This window comes from Anticarsia gemmatalis, chromosome Z (genome assembly GCF_050436995.1).
Source record: "Anticarsia gemmatalis isolate Benzon Research Colony breed Stoneville strain chromosome Z, ilAntGemm2 primary, whole genome shotgun sequence".
Classification (NCBI taxonomy): Eukaryota; Metazoa; Arthropoda; class Insecta; order Lepidoptera; family Erebidae; genus Anticarsia; species Anticarsia gemmatalis.
The window spans coordinates 17,397,999-17,413,925 of NC_134776.1; the positions used below are offsets into that span (position 1 = coordinate 17,397,999).

The following is a 15,927-nucleotide window of genomic DNA, read 5'->3' on the forward strand; positions in this document are numbered from 1 at the left end:
AAGAGGTCACCTAGAGTGTTGCCGTTGGGTTGTTACTTCCGACTCATCGGCATGTGGAACAATATTTTGTGCTTCGGGCACCATTTGTGATGAGGGCCCTTGTTATGAGGACACATGTTGCGGTTTAGAAGGTATGCCCGCCCTTCTATCGGAATTTGCACATAGTCCTGCACTCCACCCTGGGTGCTGGTGTATGCATAATGCGCATACGAACCACTCCTATGGTCGTGAGCCGGGGCGATCACATAACGATTCCGATAAGTGTGTTACAGTAGAGAATTACATACAAATAATACTGATGAGCTCGAGTTGATACGGTGACGACCCGTTTCCGAGTTGATACGTGTGCTTACGACCTTAAATCAACTTGAGAGTGGTCGTTTGCTTTAGATAGCTAATTCTAGCAAAATCAATCATTATTTTATGTTTTACAGCACTTTCAGAAATGAATTAATGTTTGAATATTATGAATCTTCAAACCTGTATAACTCGGTTCAAAACGATCCAACCGGTTTCGTGCCATACTAACTATTGCATCAAATGGCTAGCTCTATCGATACATGCCACTTTTTTTTGTTGGCCGGCACTTTGAAAAAAGGCCCAAAATGGATGATCTCCTTAGCCCCGTACAAGACTTTTATGAAGACATCGGCCACACCGCCAGACAACATTAAATTCATTAACAATGTTAAAAATATCCATTTTACTTCATTTGCGTTGGGGACGAACATTTGGAACGTAGAGTACCTCTTACAAATTCAAATTCCCGGGCTAAGCTTATCTATCTTAAATATTTATCTATGTACATCAACCTTCATAGCTATTCTCGTTGGCTAGACTAGACTTCCAACAATCTAATCAGTAGGAAACACAAAAGCGTCTAATGAATTAGCAAAAAACACCCAAAGAAGTCTCAACATTTTAATTAAAATGAATACCGTCGCATCATACAATCTCTCTTTTAACCCTAAGATGTTTTATCAAGTTTTTCCTTACATTAATAAAAACGTCTACAAAACCTTAGACAAGTAAGTTTTTCAATCCTACTTTAGTCTATCCACGACATTGAATGCACCGTTGTTCAAACAAACATTTAAAAAAACAAGTACGCGTTTCTTTAACCGTAAACCAAACAGCATTTAAGATAGTTTGATCAGCAACATTATCGTCATGACTTCTGAGCTGATAAGATCACAAGTATAAATAACATACCTATAGAAATACACAGCAAATCTATTTCAATCCGATATCCTGTTAGAGAAGAAAGCAATAAATTGTCCGTTCTCCTTACAAATCGTATACAAACTAGACTCCAGTTTAATGTAACACGAGGCGGAAATAAGGTAAGAAAATATAATATCTTAGGTCTTTGTAAATGCACCAACAAAGACCTTTGAACATTGTTATAAGGTGTATGATACAGGTTTCTTCCTAGAATTTACGTTTTTCAATTTCTTCAAGATACTGCGTCCTTGCTTTGCTGTGGAACATCAAAGGCTTTCCTTATTGTTAAGTAAATTTAAAATTACATGAAAATATAATATTGGTATAAGAAAAATATTTAGAACCAGCTATCTACGTAATTTTGCACACAAGTATAGTCTTGATAGAATATGAAAGAAATTCCTTACATATCTACATACATTCATAGTATCAAACCTGTTCTTCACGACGCCGACGGTATAGGTACAAGTGTATGTGACCCACAATTCGCCATTTTACATCTTTATTGTTGAAACATTTAACTTTAAGTCAACTTAGCAAGAAGTACTTATATAGGCTAAACACGTATACTTGCAAATAGACTAGCAAAAATACCAAGCGCATTAGTCTAATGTAGAACTAGAAAAAATAAAATAATCCATTACTGTCCCACTATAGGACAGAGAAAATTGTTTCCTTAGTTCTAGGAAATTAGATCCTCAAAAAAACGAAGGTAAGAATTCTTATTTTTATCTATCTATCACTGCTACCGAACTTACGCTCGGTTTCTGAGCTACATTTAGCGGTAGTTTATCAGTTCAATAGCGTTTAGGCTCATATAAACATGACAGTTTGAATAGATAAACTACCGCTAAATGTGCTTCAGAAACCGGGCATTATTTATTTATTTTATTTTATTTATAGGTATTGTACTTTTACAATTTACCTCGATCTATTAACTAGTTTATAATTAGTTCCTAGTTCTACCTTAAAACAGTCATACATACTCTAATCTCTATTAAATGTTTGACGGAAAGTGTCTCTGGACTCGTAAGGTACTTCGTAAGGTGTGGACATGATGGTCTCCAGTTCGTTCCTCTCCATCATAGTGTCGTGGCGCTGTTCCAACTTCGTCTTGAACTCGTAGAACAAGCCGGGATGCTGCCTCATGTATGTTCTAAACGCCACTTTCTCTAATATCAGCATCTGTAGCAAAACAAAAAGATATAAAAGTTCCTGATAAGGGCACATACTTTATAATAGTTTAATAATATGCGTTGGTAAGACGCTGAGCGTTTATTTAATAGAACTAAACATCAAAGCGTATATACTACTTCTATTTATAAGAAAAAGTGAGATCCAGTTTATCAATAAGTAAGTAGTTTACACAATTATTATTTTGTTATTTCTACGGAAACTGTATAAAAGTTTTGCGGGAAACGTGCTTAGCTAACAGTTATTATATTTCCAATAGCTTTTGATATTTGAAAGGGGAGAATAAAATAGAAGCTGATAGTCGATATGGAGTAAAAATTATAAGACTAGACAACCTTAACCATTAGAGATTTCGAGCCCAAAATCGTTGGTTTCCTTCATGTCTGTTCAATAAAAACAATCACAAATAGAAGAAATATCAAGCCCTTATAGAGTAAGCTTATAGAGTAGATTGCATTGCACAAAGCGTATTCAGAATATTATTTAAGCCAGCAATATTTCATTCCACAACCCGTTTGTCCCAACAGCGCAGACATAGTAAGACTTATTCACCCACATTTCGTCAAGTATGCATTTAGTTCGGTGCAACAGGAGTGTACCTGTTGCTTTCCCGAGCACGACGGCTTGAGGCTTGAGGGCTGTCACTGAGAATTTCCTTCGAAATAACCCAGTTACCAAGATCTGCTTTTCAGCGGGTGGCACTGTTAACGGTTCAAAAATTGTGCCAGCTACTTCAAGACGGCCGATCGAGAAGAGTGGATGAAGAAAACATTTTGTGCTGAAGCTCCTTATCGTCGGATAAGGTCAAGACAATGATAAAAAATCGTTTTACTTCATCATACAAAATTCATGTCAAAAATCTTCCTTAAGTAAAGGCATTAGGTACTGTTCCCAGTGTAACTGTGTTGGGCACGAGTCTTTTTTAACAACAAAGGAAGAATTAGACTTTTAATCCACCACGTTAGGCAAATGTGGATTGTATTAATTTCATTAAAATTGTTAAAAGAACAGCTAGATTTTTTCACGATATTTTCCGAAAATAATGATTTGAATCTTACTCTCTACAATATCTTACTAATATTATAAACAGCTATGTTTGGAAGGATATGAAAATGTATTATTCTATTACCCCAAAAATACTAAACGGATTTTGATGAAACTTGTGATGATATTGTAGCTTATCCATATACCTGAATAACACATGTTATACAAATATCATCTACGCGGATGGAGTCGCAAAGAAAAGCAAGTAAATTACTTACCCTCGGTTTCTGAGTACATTTAGCGGCAGTTTATCTATTCAATAGCGTTTTTTTTATATGAGTTTTAACACTATTGAATAGATAAACTACCGCTCAATGTACCTCAGAAACTGGGGGTTAGTATTTTAGAACATTTACCCGACAAGGCGTAACAGCAATCACATAAGACATGTTAGACTCTCTGTCGGTGACGAGGGAGAGCTCGCCGAAGTGGTCGCCGTCGATGAGGTGCCCCACCTCCTCGTGGTACACGGAGTACACCGCCAGCACGCCCAGGTCCACTATCATCATGCCCTTACCGCTGGTTGCAGCCTAGTACAAAAAGAAAATACTCATTTATATTAGAAAAATATATCAGCTTCCCTCTCACTACCTATAAAGTATAAGTAAGTATAATAAATATTAGGTCGGGGAAAAAGTCTTTTCACATTATAGTATGTATGAACGAGTTATAAAATCTTTTCTCTACATAAAAAAGCTCGATATTTGGGTACCTCACGGGAAGAAACCTAATGAACCGTGTACTCATTTGTGACTCTTGAAGCCAAAGAGATTTTATTACAAGTTCATACATACTATAATAGGAATGCATATAGGCTTCCTGTAAATTGAAAGTTAAGTATAAAATATAATACATTTTCAAACTAAAAACAATGACCATGATTTTTATTACGATCTATTAGTATAAATGTCGAAACTCCATTTACGTGAAAATATTGACTGACAAAGAATTTTACTATTGCCAGATTAAGGTACGGATGTTATCTACGGCTTATGAAAATCAATACATATTATTATCTAAAACCTTTACAAAAAGTAAGTAGGTAAGCAGATATAAAATTATAAATGTGTTTTACACTCACTTCCGATACAATACTGTTACGTAAGTACACTTCAGATTTCAACATCAAAGCGAGGTCTTCCAATATCGGCATCGGCCAGTCTTTAAACAACGGCACCCTCATAATAAGCTTCAAGAATATTGCCAGAGCTATTTGCTTTTTCAAACCAACAGGCAAGCTCTTATACAGTCCATTTCCTTGCTCTAAAATCCTTAACTTTGTCGGCCGAAAGTCGACATATTGTTCAACTTTCGGCTTGAGCTCATCGGACAACTGACGTGAAACTAATAAATTTAAAACAGAGTTCTTAGTCGCCAACATCTTGTCTTCTGGATACACTAACCGGTTCACCAACGCTAGACATTCTAGAAGGCTCCAACCGTAAAAGAAATTAGCTATAATATAAGCTATCACCGACGACGCCTTATCCAGCGGACTGAGAGAATGTTTTACGCCGAAGCTGAACAACAACAAAGACTTGAATATCCTGGACAGGTCAAAACACAGGCATACATAATTAGATACATTTTTAATTGTACCGTATCTTATGTAAATCAATAGTCCAATAAAGGATTTCGGATCAATTCTTGCATTTTTTAAAGCTGATAGAATCCAGATTACGTCTACAATGTCGTAAAATTGAAACATTGTCATGAGACCGACGACGCCAATCCTCAGGAACTTGAAAACGTGAACTTTCATAGGTGAGGTGCGCTTCCAAGTGTAATACACGGACAATTCTACAACTCGGTACAGACTGAATACGCTCAAAAGTTTAAGGGAGCACATGAATTTATTAGCCTTACAAAGTCCGCACGTCACCTCAGTACCATATCTCATAAACATAAACCAATGTAAAGGCAAAGCAGAAACCAGGTGAATAAATAACTTCGTAGAGCAAAACTTTATCAACGACTTTTTGGTGTCGAGAACGACTTTTTTCAATTCGTTATCAATGTATCCGGTCTTCAGATTAACGTAGAAATCTAGTGCAATCACGATTTCGAGAAACGCACCCAAATAATAGAACGTGATGTGAATTTTCTCGAATATAATCGTGGAAGTAAACCGGAATATAATTTTGTTTACGACGAACACCAGCAACATCATACAGTCCCACGAGTTCCTGAAATTAAAATAAGTATGTTATTGCCAAAAAGGTATTTGATTGAAAGAATGCTGGCGGGTGCAGAAAACCTTATACAGGGTGTCCCAAAACTCAACGATAATCCGAGACAGGATGAAAGGCCAAGTCATACCGGCTATAGGAAAAATAAAAAAAAAAATCCATGTCACTTAGTTCAGCAATAATAGACACTTTTCAAAAAAGTTGAAATTCTACACCCTTGGTCGCATTTTCAAGTCCTGTGATCACCAATGTCACAATGTCGCTGTGTTTTTTTGAATTTCGTGATCTTAATTAAATATGCTATTAATCGTATAACAAATTAATGCACAAAACATTGTTAATTTAATAAAAAAAGTTAATTTTTAGTGAGTCATCTTTCTCAAAAATATCGTTAGTCAACTTTGACGCTTCGTACTGAAAAAAAAATGTACTACACTACCCTTGGCAAGTTATTTTAAAAGTTGGCGCATTTAATCAAGATTTCAAAATGGTATAACACTTGCCACTTTTCTTGCCATTAAAAAAGTTATTTTTATTTGAACGAAGAGTATCCTCGCAAATGGATCGGACGCAGTGGTACAATGTTATGGCCTCCTCGTTCTCCCGATCTAAATCCAGTAGATATTTTTTACTGGGAATGCATAAAAGAAAAAGTCTATTCAAAATCAATACAAAATCTAGCACAACTTCGCCAGAAAATTGACACAGCGTCAGAAGAAATAAATGCAAGGAATTTTGCTTGACTGGTGAAAAAATCTTTTGTACGCCGTTGCAGAGCTTGTATTCGTGCCAGAGGAAAGCAATTATTTTTAGTAAAGAGGTAATTAAGTCAGTCCATAACAAATATTTAATGTAATAAACCTAATAGGTTATAATAATTAAAAAAAAAAACAATGAACGAACCATCCATCTTATTTAATTATTCTCCTTAAACTAAAGTAATTCCGAATTGTTTTCCTCTAGCATGAATTCAGGCTCTGCAACGCCTTACAAAAGACCTTTGCACCAGTCAGTCAAAGTTCCTTGCATTTATTTCCTCTGACGCTGTGTCAATTTTCTGGCTAAGTTCGGATAGATTTTGTATTGATTTCGAATAAACTTTTTCTTTTATACATTCCCAGTAAAAAATATCTACTGGATTTAGATCGAAAGAACGAGGAGGCCATAACATTGTACCACTGCGTCCGATCCATTTGCGAGGATACTCTTCGTTCAAATAAAAGTAACATTTTTAATGGCAAGAAAAGTAGCAAGTGTTATACCATTTTGAAATCTTGATTAAATGCGCCAACTTTTAAAATAACTTGCCAAGGGTAGTGTAGTACATTTTTTTTTCAGTACGAAGCGTCAAAGTTGACTAACGATATTTTTGAGAAAGATGACTCACTAAAACTTAACTTTTTTTATTAAATTAACAATGTTTTGTGCATTAATTTGTTATACGATTAATAGCATATTTAATTAAGATCACGAAATTCAAAAAAACACAGTGAAATTGTGACATTGGTGATCACAGGACTTGAAAATGCGACCAAGGGTGTGGAATTTCAACTTTTTTGAAAAGTGTCTATTATTGCTGAACTAAGTGATATGGAATTTTTTTTTTATTTTTCTTATAGCCGGTATGACTTGGCCTTTCATCCTGTCTCGGATTATCGTTGAGTTTTGGGACACCCTGTATAGTTGAATCCACGATAGCGAAAATAATGCGAGTATAACATTAGATTGCCGATTGTAAGCTATAATTTATGTTCTAACAAAATATGGATGAATTTCTGAATTAAATGATAATTTAATTATTATATTATTACAATTCCCACTTTCGGTAGGACTGCCCCACTTTCAGGCTGTCTCCAGCCAGAGCAAAATTTTTCCCGCTTTGAGGAATTATATCATGACCCGCTTCAAATTTTTTTTCAGAGTGATATCCCGTTATTACCCCGGTAACTGGGTTATGGAGGTCCGATAGGCAGTCGCTCCATGTAAAACAGTGGTATTCAGCTGCATCCCGTGAGACTGGGAGCCGACTCCAACATAATTGGTCAGCTAGTTAATCATAAATATTTAGGAAGTATGTAATTCTTACCTAAATTTACTCATCGGATGTATACGAGACTTGTATTTACGAAATTGACGGAATCTCTCAATTCTCATGGCGTGTGAGCTGTTGTAGAAACCCCTAGATCGCTCATTCGTCGACGACAAAAGGAACAAATCGTTCCACCAGCGCCTGATGTGACTAAAGCAATCATTACCGGTAATATCTGTGTACAAAACATCTTTCTCCGGTATTATTGGACAAGCATGTGCATAATAGGACTCGTGAAATCCTCGATATTCTTTAGAATTATACATATTCAAGGAAAATATTGATAACAGATAAAAATGAAACTTTAAGACATTCTGACAACTAAACTATTTTTAAATTTCGCGCTGTCCAAACAAATCCTTTTTCTAGCACACAAATATTTGCGATCGGATACATGTCCAACTTTCATTAGCAGTGTGGAACTGTGTTCGTTTTACGCAGCAGAAATTTACAACGATGATTGTTAGATTATTACCGACAATCGCTGAACTTCTTCTCACCATCTGTCGCCATTTTGCCAGCTCTCATTCATCTGAAACACCTAAGAATTATTAAATTACAATAAATGATCCACGACTCACATTATCATCAACCTTCCTCACAAACTTTTGCATTAAAATGGTACAAATTAATAACTATTATTGTTTAATGCATTTATTAGGGCATGCAAGGTCTCCAACTCGCACCCGGCCAGCATGATGGACTCAAGGCCTAACCCCACTCTTGTTTGGAAGGAGACCCTTGCGCTGTAACAGTAGTGAACTTTTGGTAATGGGATACAAAAAATACTTAAATAAGCAGAAGGCGAAAATGAATTCAATAAAAAGTATAACGAAATGAAAGTACTCTGTCGTTGTTACGATTTACTGCCAACACCGTATATTATTTTAGTATGCATGTTTCTCGTGAGTCGATCAACCAACCAAATTGTTGCATTGTTTATTGCGCTGTACGAATCGGTCTGTATCAGTAAAACGTATTAAAATAAATAGTTAATTAAAAAGTTTATGCACCATTTCACTCCAGTTGACATTGAGTCGTGTTGACGATAGCGTATTACAGCTCAACCTTTCGCATTCGTTGCCTATGTACCATTTCCACTTTTCGTATTTTGCGGTTTGTTGCAGTCTTCCGACACACAAAATTAACTGGCGCGTATGTTCACAACTTTTTACTCAATCAGAGAAAGTGGAACGGAACGTTAACTCAGCGTGTATCCGATCTTCCTCGTCGCCATCTTTTATAAACTGTCAAGCTGACAAAGGCAGAGCGGCCATTTATGAGATCCCTGTGTTTTTGTTTGAAAGGCAACAATAATTGCGTTACAAAATGCCGAAAAACATAACAAGTGAAGTGCGCGAGATAATATTGAAAGTAAAGGAGTTTATGGATGAGGAGAAACGTATGCAAGTGCCAATAATACCGCTTAGTAAAGTGTATGTTCGAGTTTCAGCCGCTACAGGTTCGTTTACTACAAATGTTTCATTTATATTTCGTATACACACGTATTAAAGCTATAATATTATGTGCATATCATGTGCAGAATGTATTCTATCGTTTCCTGCATTTAAAATAAGCTTCGCGACAACTCAGCACTCTAAATGGGAACGTGATCTGAGATATTGCTTAGCGTCGCTTTTTTCAACACATTCCATCGCCGTTTGTTTATTGTTGGAAAATGTTTTGGATTTCATTTATCTGCGATGTTCATTTGACTCAAAATCTTAAATATTGCTCCAGAAAAGGCTGAAAAAGCAGAAAATAAAATTGTATGAGGAAACAAAGAATGTTTTGCTATAGCTATATTATTTCTGTCGTATCAAATTCTGCTGTGCGTTACAGAAACAAACCATTAAACATGGAAATGGATATTATTTGTAGGACAAAAGTTTAGAAAGATATCTGAAGCAAAGGAAGTCTGCAGAAAATATATTAGTGTTTTTTATACACTATACATACTCCTATAAAAACAAGACAATATGTATCTACAAACATGTTCTAGTAAATCTGTATAAATTTTTCCTTGGCCTATTTAACAATAGGTTTAACAATAGTATATCTCACATGAATATCTATCATACAAAATACTTGTACCAGTGATATATCTTTTAAGAAATCTAGAATATGAAATTCTTGTGATTGCTATGCACATAGTAATAGACCTGTGAAAGGAGGAGGAAGATTTGTCCAACATTAAACTAAGTTAATGTGTTAATTAAGTTAAGTAACTAATCTTAACTCTAAAATCACTCCTTGCCATAGGGGTAGGCAGAGACCAGAAAATGCCACTAGCTACAATAAGAACTAATCTTTCTACTTCCAATCTGTAGAAAATTTTATTGAAATTTTAATAAAGTCCCCAACCCACAATTGACCAGCGTGGTGGACTGAAGGCCTAACCCTTTCCTCACTAAGGGAGGAAACCCTTGCCCAGCAGTGGGACATTTATGGGTTAAATTAATAATTTAATTTAAAAAAGGAAAAGTACTCATCCCACCTATCTTGTGATATGAAAGTATAGTGTTTCATTGGATTTCATGTGAAAGCTCTATAGATTCTATTTCAAGAAATATATAAAGATATCTATATTTTTTACTGAATGCAGTGTGTTTTATGTGTATACGGCTTTAAGAGCCTAGGCAATTGCAATTCAACTAGGTACATTTGTTGAAGTATACCTATATATTTTATTTTCATACTACTGCTACTCTTATTATAATTTTATTTTATTTTCCTTAAACCACTTATAATCGAAATACAGTTCTGATTTACGAAATTCACTTACTAATCCCCATCTCCAAATGCTGGCAGCTACATTTTACCTAATATTTTTGTAAGACTGAAGCTAATATTAGGCTAGCTAGTTTTTAAGCATTTCAAAGTAATTGAAGCACGTCAAAGTAAAAATGCTGGCGACTCATTAGCGACAGTTCTACAGAAATGTTACTGACGTAATTATAACCTTTCAACCTTTATGTTTCAGGTGTATCGGAACGCACAGTCCTCAACATAGTGAAGGAGGCGCGTCTCGTGGAACAAGGCCTCCTAGACCCGGAAACATTGAAGAAGACACCGAAAAAGCGCGTACGAACCAAAGGCAAGATCGAAGTCGACGAATACGACCTACAAGTGATTCGGCGGAAAATACACGAGTTCTACGCTTACAAGAAAGAAGTACCCACAATCAATAAACTACTGCAAATATTAAAAGAGGAGATAAACTTCAGAGGATCGAGGGAAACTTTGAGAAAAATCCTACGCAAGAACGGTTTCCAGTTTAGGAAGACAAAGAACAATAAGGAGAAGGAACAGCCTCCCGAGTCTACGTCGTCAGTACCTCCGATGGTGCCTCCGTATATACATACCATGTTCAGTCATAAGAATATACAGTCGTAGATTGTAGATAGTGTAAGTGACGCGCTAGTATGGGGAGAATAGTGTACGGATGACAGACAATAATATCACTATTGAAATGTTGGATACAAATATCACCCGATATCCTGACACGAAATTTTCTTTTGCTCTTTATCAAGTATAGACCAAAATATGACGTTATATGGACATATTTGAATGGAGCTCTTTAGGAAATATTGTTCTTCCATTTTGATCAAAAACGATAGTCCAACAACTTTCCTCATTATGGTGCTAGCATAACACTACATTAACGCGAGATAATTCTCTCATGCGTCATAGGACTTACTCTGTCCTGTATCCACTGATAGTCATACTTACAGTTTGACTATCATCAATCATAATTTGTGTAGAAACATAAATATCTCCAAAATATAACCTCATATTATTAATTAACTTTATACTATACTCCCTATATTAAAATTCCTAGAATAGTTGTTAAAAAAGTGGCAAAATATACTTTTGTTTTATGATTTTTTTCATCTATAGGCATCTTAAAATAAGACTGGCCTAGAAACAATTTTTTTGTAAAGATTTTTTTCTTAGAAGTAAAATTTTAAGTTTTGTGATAAGGACAAATGTTTTGAAATCATGTTGGCCTATAGTTTGTTAACAAAATGCCAATTGCTAAGTTGAAATTATATTCTATAATACACTTAATTATAGAACATTTACTTTAATAATCAAGTATGCATAAACATTACAGTCAGTTTGGGTAACTTTGAATCATTTGGGTAACATTGAATGTGAGAATTTGAACTAGTTTCGATTATTTTTTTATTTGAAACACAATTAATAAAAGTTTGCAAAACTAAAATAAGCCTTCATCAATTGTGTTGGTTTCAAATGAAAAAATAATCGAAACTAGTTCAATTCCCATGTTCAATGTTACCCAAATGATTCAAAGTTGCCCAAGTTGACTATAGTTAACATGAATAAAAGTAAAAAACCTAGACATTAAAAAAAGTTATAACAACAGTTTCACTTTTCTATGATCAAGAAGATATCACATGTATTGTGATCGTAACACTAGTTCGCCACTTTCAAATACACAAATCTTTATTTTTAATGGCAGCAAATACAAAATTAATAGTCTTTCTAAATTTTAGTGAACTTATCTGTTACTCATTTGAAAGTGCTGAACGAGTTAAAAATACAAATGCAATCGGCACTATTCTGATTTATAATGTTACAAGTCAGTAACAAGATTGAGGCTACGTATTTGTTTATAATTTGATATCTGAGACCTTACTATGATCGGCGAGAACGAATATTCTTTAAATTATCGTTGGTTTCTTATTGCATTGCAATTTGGAATAAGAAACTGAAAATTAAATGTTATAAATTATAAAATGTCAGCCATACTATGGCATAAGATATTAAGATAATGTATGTTTATCCAATACTGCCTACTCTGTGTCAAAATAAAATAGACATAGGTAATAAAATAAATACAGAATTTCGTTTTCATATTTCGCACTAATAATACAATAGTGTAGTAACTCAAAAAACATCGGTAAAAACTTCAACTAGACACACTATAACCATACCATATTTGTTATATTTATTAGTAACAAAATCTCTTATATTTCATTTAGCAAACACAAAGAACTATAGTTTTTTTGTACCCATAATGAGTAGTTATAAACAAGTTATTCAACGATTCTGATAAAGGTTGCATTTTGAGTTACAGCGCTATTGTATTATTACTGCGATATCATAGTAGGCCCTCGGAATGCAAAATGCAGTCATGTTTCGTAAATTCGCGCTAGGCGTGTAAATATTACATTTATTTTGATTTATTGTCCTCTCTCTTTTGATTATATTCCAGTTATTAGTTTTAGTTGAATATGGCCACTTAAAACCGACTACTCGAAGAACACTCAAATTTAAATGTTACTACAAGTTATTTCTACCGCTAAAATATTGTTTCTACATCAAAAGAAACAGCCAAGTATAGAGGTAAAGTTAAAATGACAGTCAAATTTGTTTCTTCCCGAATTTACTGATAGTGTTATGAAGAAACTGATTTGCCTTTACTGCACAAATAACAAGTAAAAGTTGGCTTCAATTGTTACTTTAGATATGTATGAAACTGGCCGTAAGTTAGAGTATCAGACTAGAGTGTAACTTAAAATTGAGTGTTTTGAGTAATTGGCTATTAGTTTACAAAAGGATTTGTGCTATATCAAATATTGCTCGTTTTTTCAAAAGACAACTCCCGCACAGAGAATTGCTCTTGTGTCCCCACATACATACAACAGACACAGAGTACAACTAGACCCGAGACAATTAATTATTTGTGAACCGCACAAATAATTTTTTCCGTGTGGGAATCGAACCCACGACCCTCCGACGCAATGGAAGCGGCGTGGGCCTTAATCACAGCGCCACAGAGTCAGTTACACAGTGTAAATTGTAATGTTTGTCTAAAATTCATTGAATACATAGTTGTCACTAAGTACATTCATAAGTCACAAGACTTATTTCGGTACTGTATCTGATTGTACTATAAACATGCTTAATATAGGCTGATTTACATAACATTTTATTCCTGAATGAGCAATAAGGTCATATAAATTAAAGGCTGCTTATTTGATGAAATATTAATCGTAACTGTAGTGCCTGTTTTACCACATGTGAACTGCTATTATAAGGCCCGTTGTCCCCATTTCTGAAATCTACCAGATAGCCTTTTAGATAGAATTATTTTTTATAATTTTGCTGTCACCTTTAGCAGACAGATTATCTGACCCTTATGCGTAAGCTGGGAGCCTGGCTCTAAATCAATTACTATATCTCTTGTCTAATGTATTTTACTTTAAAATTAAACTTGGGCAATATTGTAGAACAACTCTACAGGGATAAATCAAAATTTGTTATATGAATCATTGTATTCTTGCTTGACAGTGAAAATTTCATATAATTCTCATTCACAGCTTGACTTAACAAAAGTGGCCAATAATCCTACTCAAAAATTTTATATTGTAATAGACATCGCCTCATCTCTCTCAATAAAAAGAAGCTACCATACTTCAGTTGCTGAATGAAAAAACTGCAGTATAAAAAGTAATAACAGCGGTTTATTTTGTGGTAAAACTGGGCTTTATCCTAGATATAGACATAAAATTGTACAGCTAGAGATCTCTTAGTAAGGATTTAGTTTAGATCATAACCTTCCGTTGTTCATATTAGAATGTAACATCTTATAGTATATTTCATTAGAACCCATCAGTATTTCGTTAGTTTTTGTAATTATTTAGACAGTAAGTGTCATTTCGGATTTATGTTAAAATTGTTGATCATTTGTATGGTAATGAAGTGTGAAAAAGCTGGCATATTACATTACTACTACAATAGTGCTCGTAACTTAAAGTACTAATATTTCCACCAGAAAATTGACGAAAAATTTATAATACAAATATAAAAGATTTTGTAGGATACAACATTTTGATACAAATAAAATAAATTCTCAATGTGTTTTGAAAATGAAATTGAAAATATCTTGTACTATGCAATAAATAAAAAAGTATGGTTTCAGTGTTAAGTCAAGTTCAAAACACTTTTGTTACAACACTATTGTAATATTAATGTGATATGTTGTGTTTGTTATATTTCCATACAAATTAAGCTTCAAATTGAAGACCATAATTTTACTTCCTTTATCCATTATATTTGGATGAAGCATAGGAAGTTTGTGAAGATCATATCAAGTGGCGTTCTCTGGTCTCTGCCAACCCCTATGACGATGAGTGATATTATGTATGTATGTATGAACATATCGCACTCCCGGTGCAACACTGTCACTTTTGTAAAAAAAAAACAAATCTATAGATATGTTACAAAGTCATTGTTGTGTGAAGTGTCAACGTTTTAAATGCTTCTCCTGAAAAACTACATTTTTGCATAAGTGACAGTATTGCACCGGGGATGCGATATATAATATGTACCAGGTGGCGTTCTCTGGCCTACCCCTTATGGGAAGAAGGAGTGATTTTATGGATGTATGTACATATATAATATCACTCTTGTTATTACCTACATGTGAGGTGTAGGCAGAGAGTATATGAACTACTGCTTCGCCTTTAAGAAAGTCAAATTACACCATCTCTGACTAGACTTTAAACAACAAATTCTAATATTAACATGAATTATTGAATTTACACTTACTCTATATTGTAGATACTTATTGAATCTCTCTTTTTTCACTTAGTTAAGTTGATCAATCATATACTTTACTATTAGTTATCAAAAGACAGCAATAAATTCTTATATGTACTCGCAATCAAACTAGATCAAATAAAATGTTAACTGTAAAATTATATTTAGGCCTGGTTTCTCCGATTCTCCATAATTATCAGATAGCTTATGGTATAGTATTTTGACAGTTGCTTTTATATTTGCTGTCATTTTATTCAGCACATAGGTTATCTGATAGTTATTCATAAGCGAAGCCGGCCCTTAACTTTTGAAAAAATCTGTTCATGTATAGAAATTACTATTATGTGCAAACTATCTACACAGGCCTTTGAAAAAGACACGAAAGGGTTTAGTAAGAAAATAATTAGGACTTCAAAAGTGCATGACAAGATTAAACAATTTTTTTTTTTTTAAATCATTGCCATTAATTTTGTTAGTAAATACGTCATAGTTTTGTATGAAACCATTATTATATTCCTATAAATGTACGTAGCTGTAAGTAATTTTGTATTTAATAGAAACTATAGTAAATAAAACTATATTGCGACGGAAATAATTGTTTTTATTTATTTCCAA

At 34.1% G+C, this 15,927-nt stretch overlaps 2 protein-coding genes across 2 annotated transcripts; one reads left to right on the top strand and one right to left on the bottom strand.

Moving 5' to 3' along the window:
* Positions 1 to 2,211: 2,211 nt before the first annotated feature.
* On the bottom strand, positions 2,212 to 8,006 carry LOC142986722 (potassium/sodium hyperpolarization-activated cyclic nucleotide-gated channel 1-like). The gene is made up of 4 exons (XM_076135330.1): positions 7,738 to 8,006; positions 4,544 to 5,648; positions 3,819 to 3,992; positions 2,212 to 2,409 (listed from the first exon to the last, which is right to left on the bottom strand). Exons 1-4 carry the CDS (start codon positions 8,004 to 8,006, stop codon positions 2,212 to 2,214), a joined length of 1,746 nt encoding a protein of 581 aa, XP_075991445.1.
* A 997-nt stretch (positions 8,007 to 9,003) lies between these two features.
* LOC142986451 (uncharacterized) lies at positions 9,004 to 15,901 on the top strand. The gene is made up of 2 exons (XM_076134964.1): positions 9,004 to 9,202; positions 10,724 to 15,901. The coding sequence occupies exons 1-2, from the start codon at positions 9,070 to 9,072 to the stop codon at positions 11,134 to 11,136; spliced, it is 546 nt and encodes a 181-aa protein (XP_075991079.1). The 5' UTR covers positions 9,004 to 9,069; the 3' UTR covers positions 11,137 to 15,901.
* Positions 15,902 to 15,927: the final 26 nt, after the last annotated feature.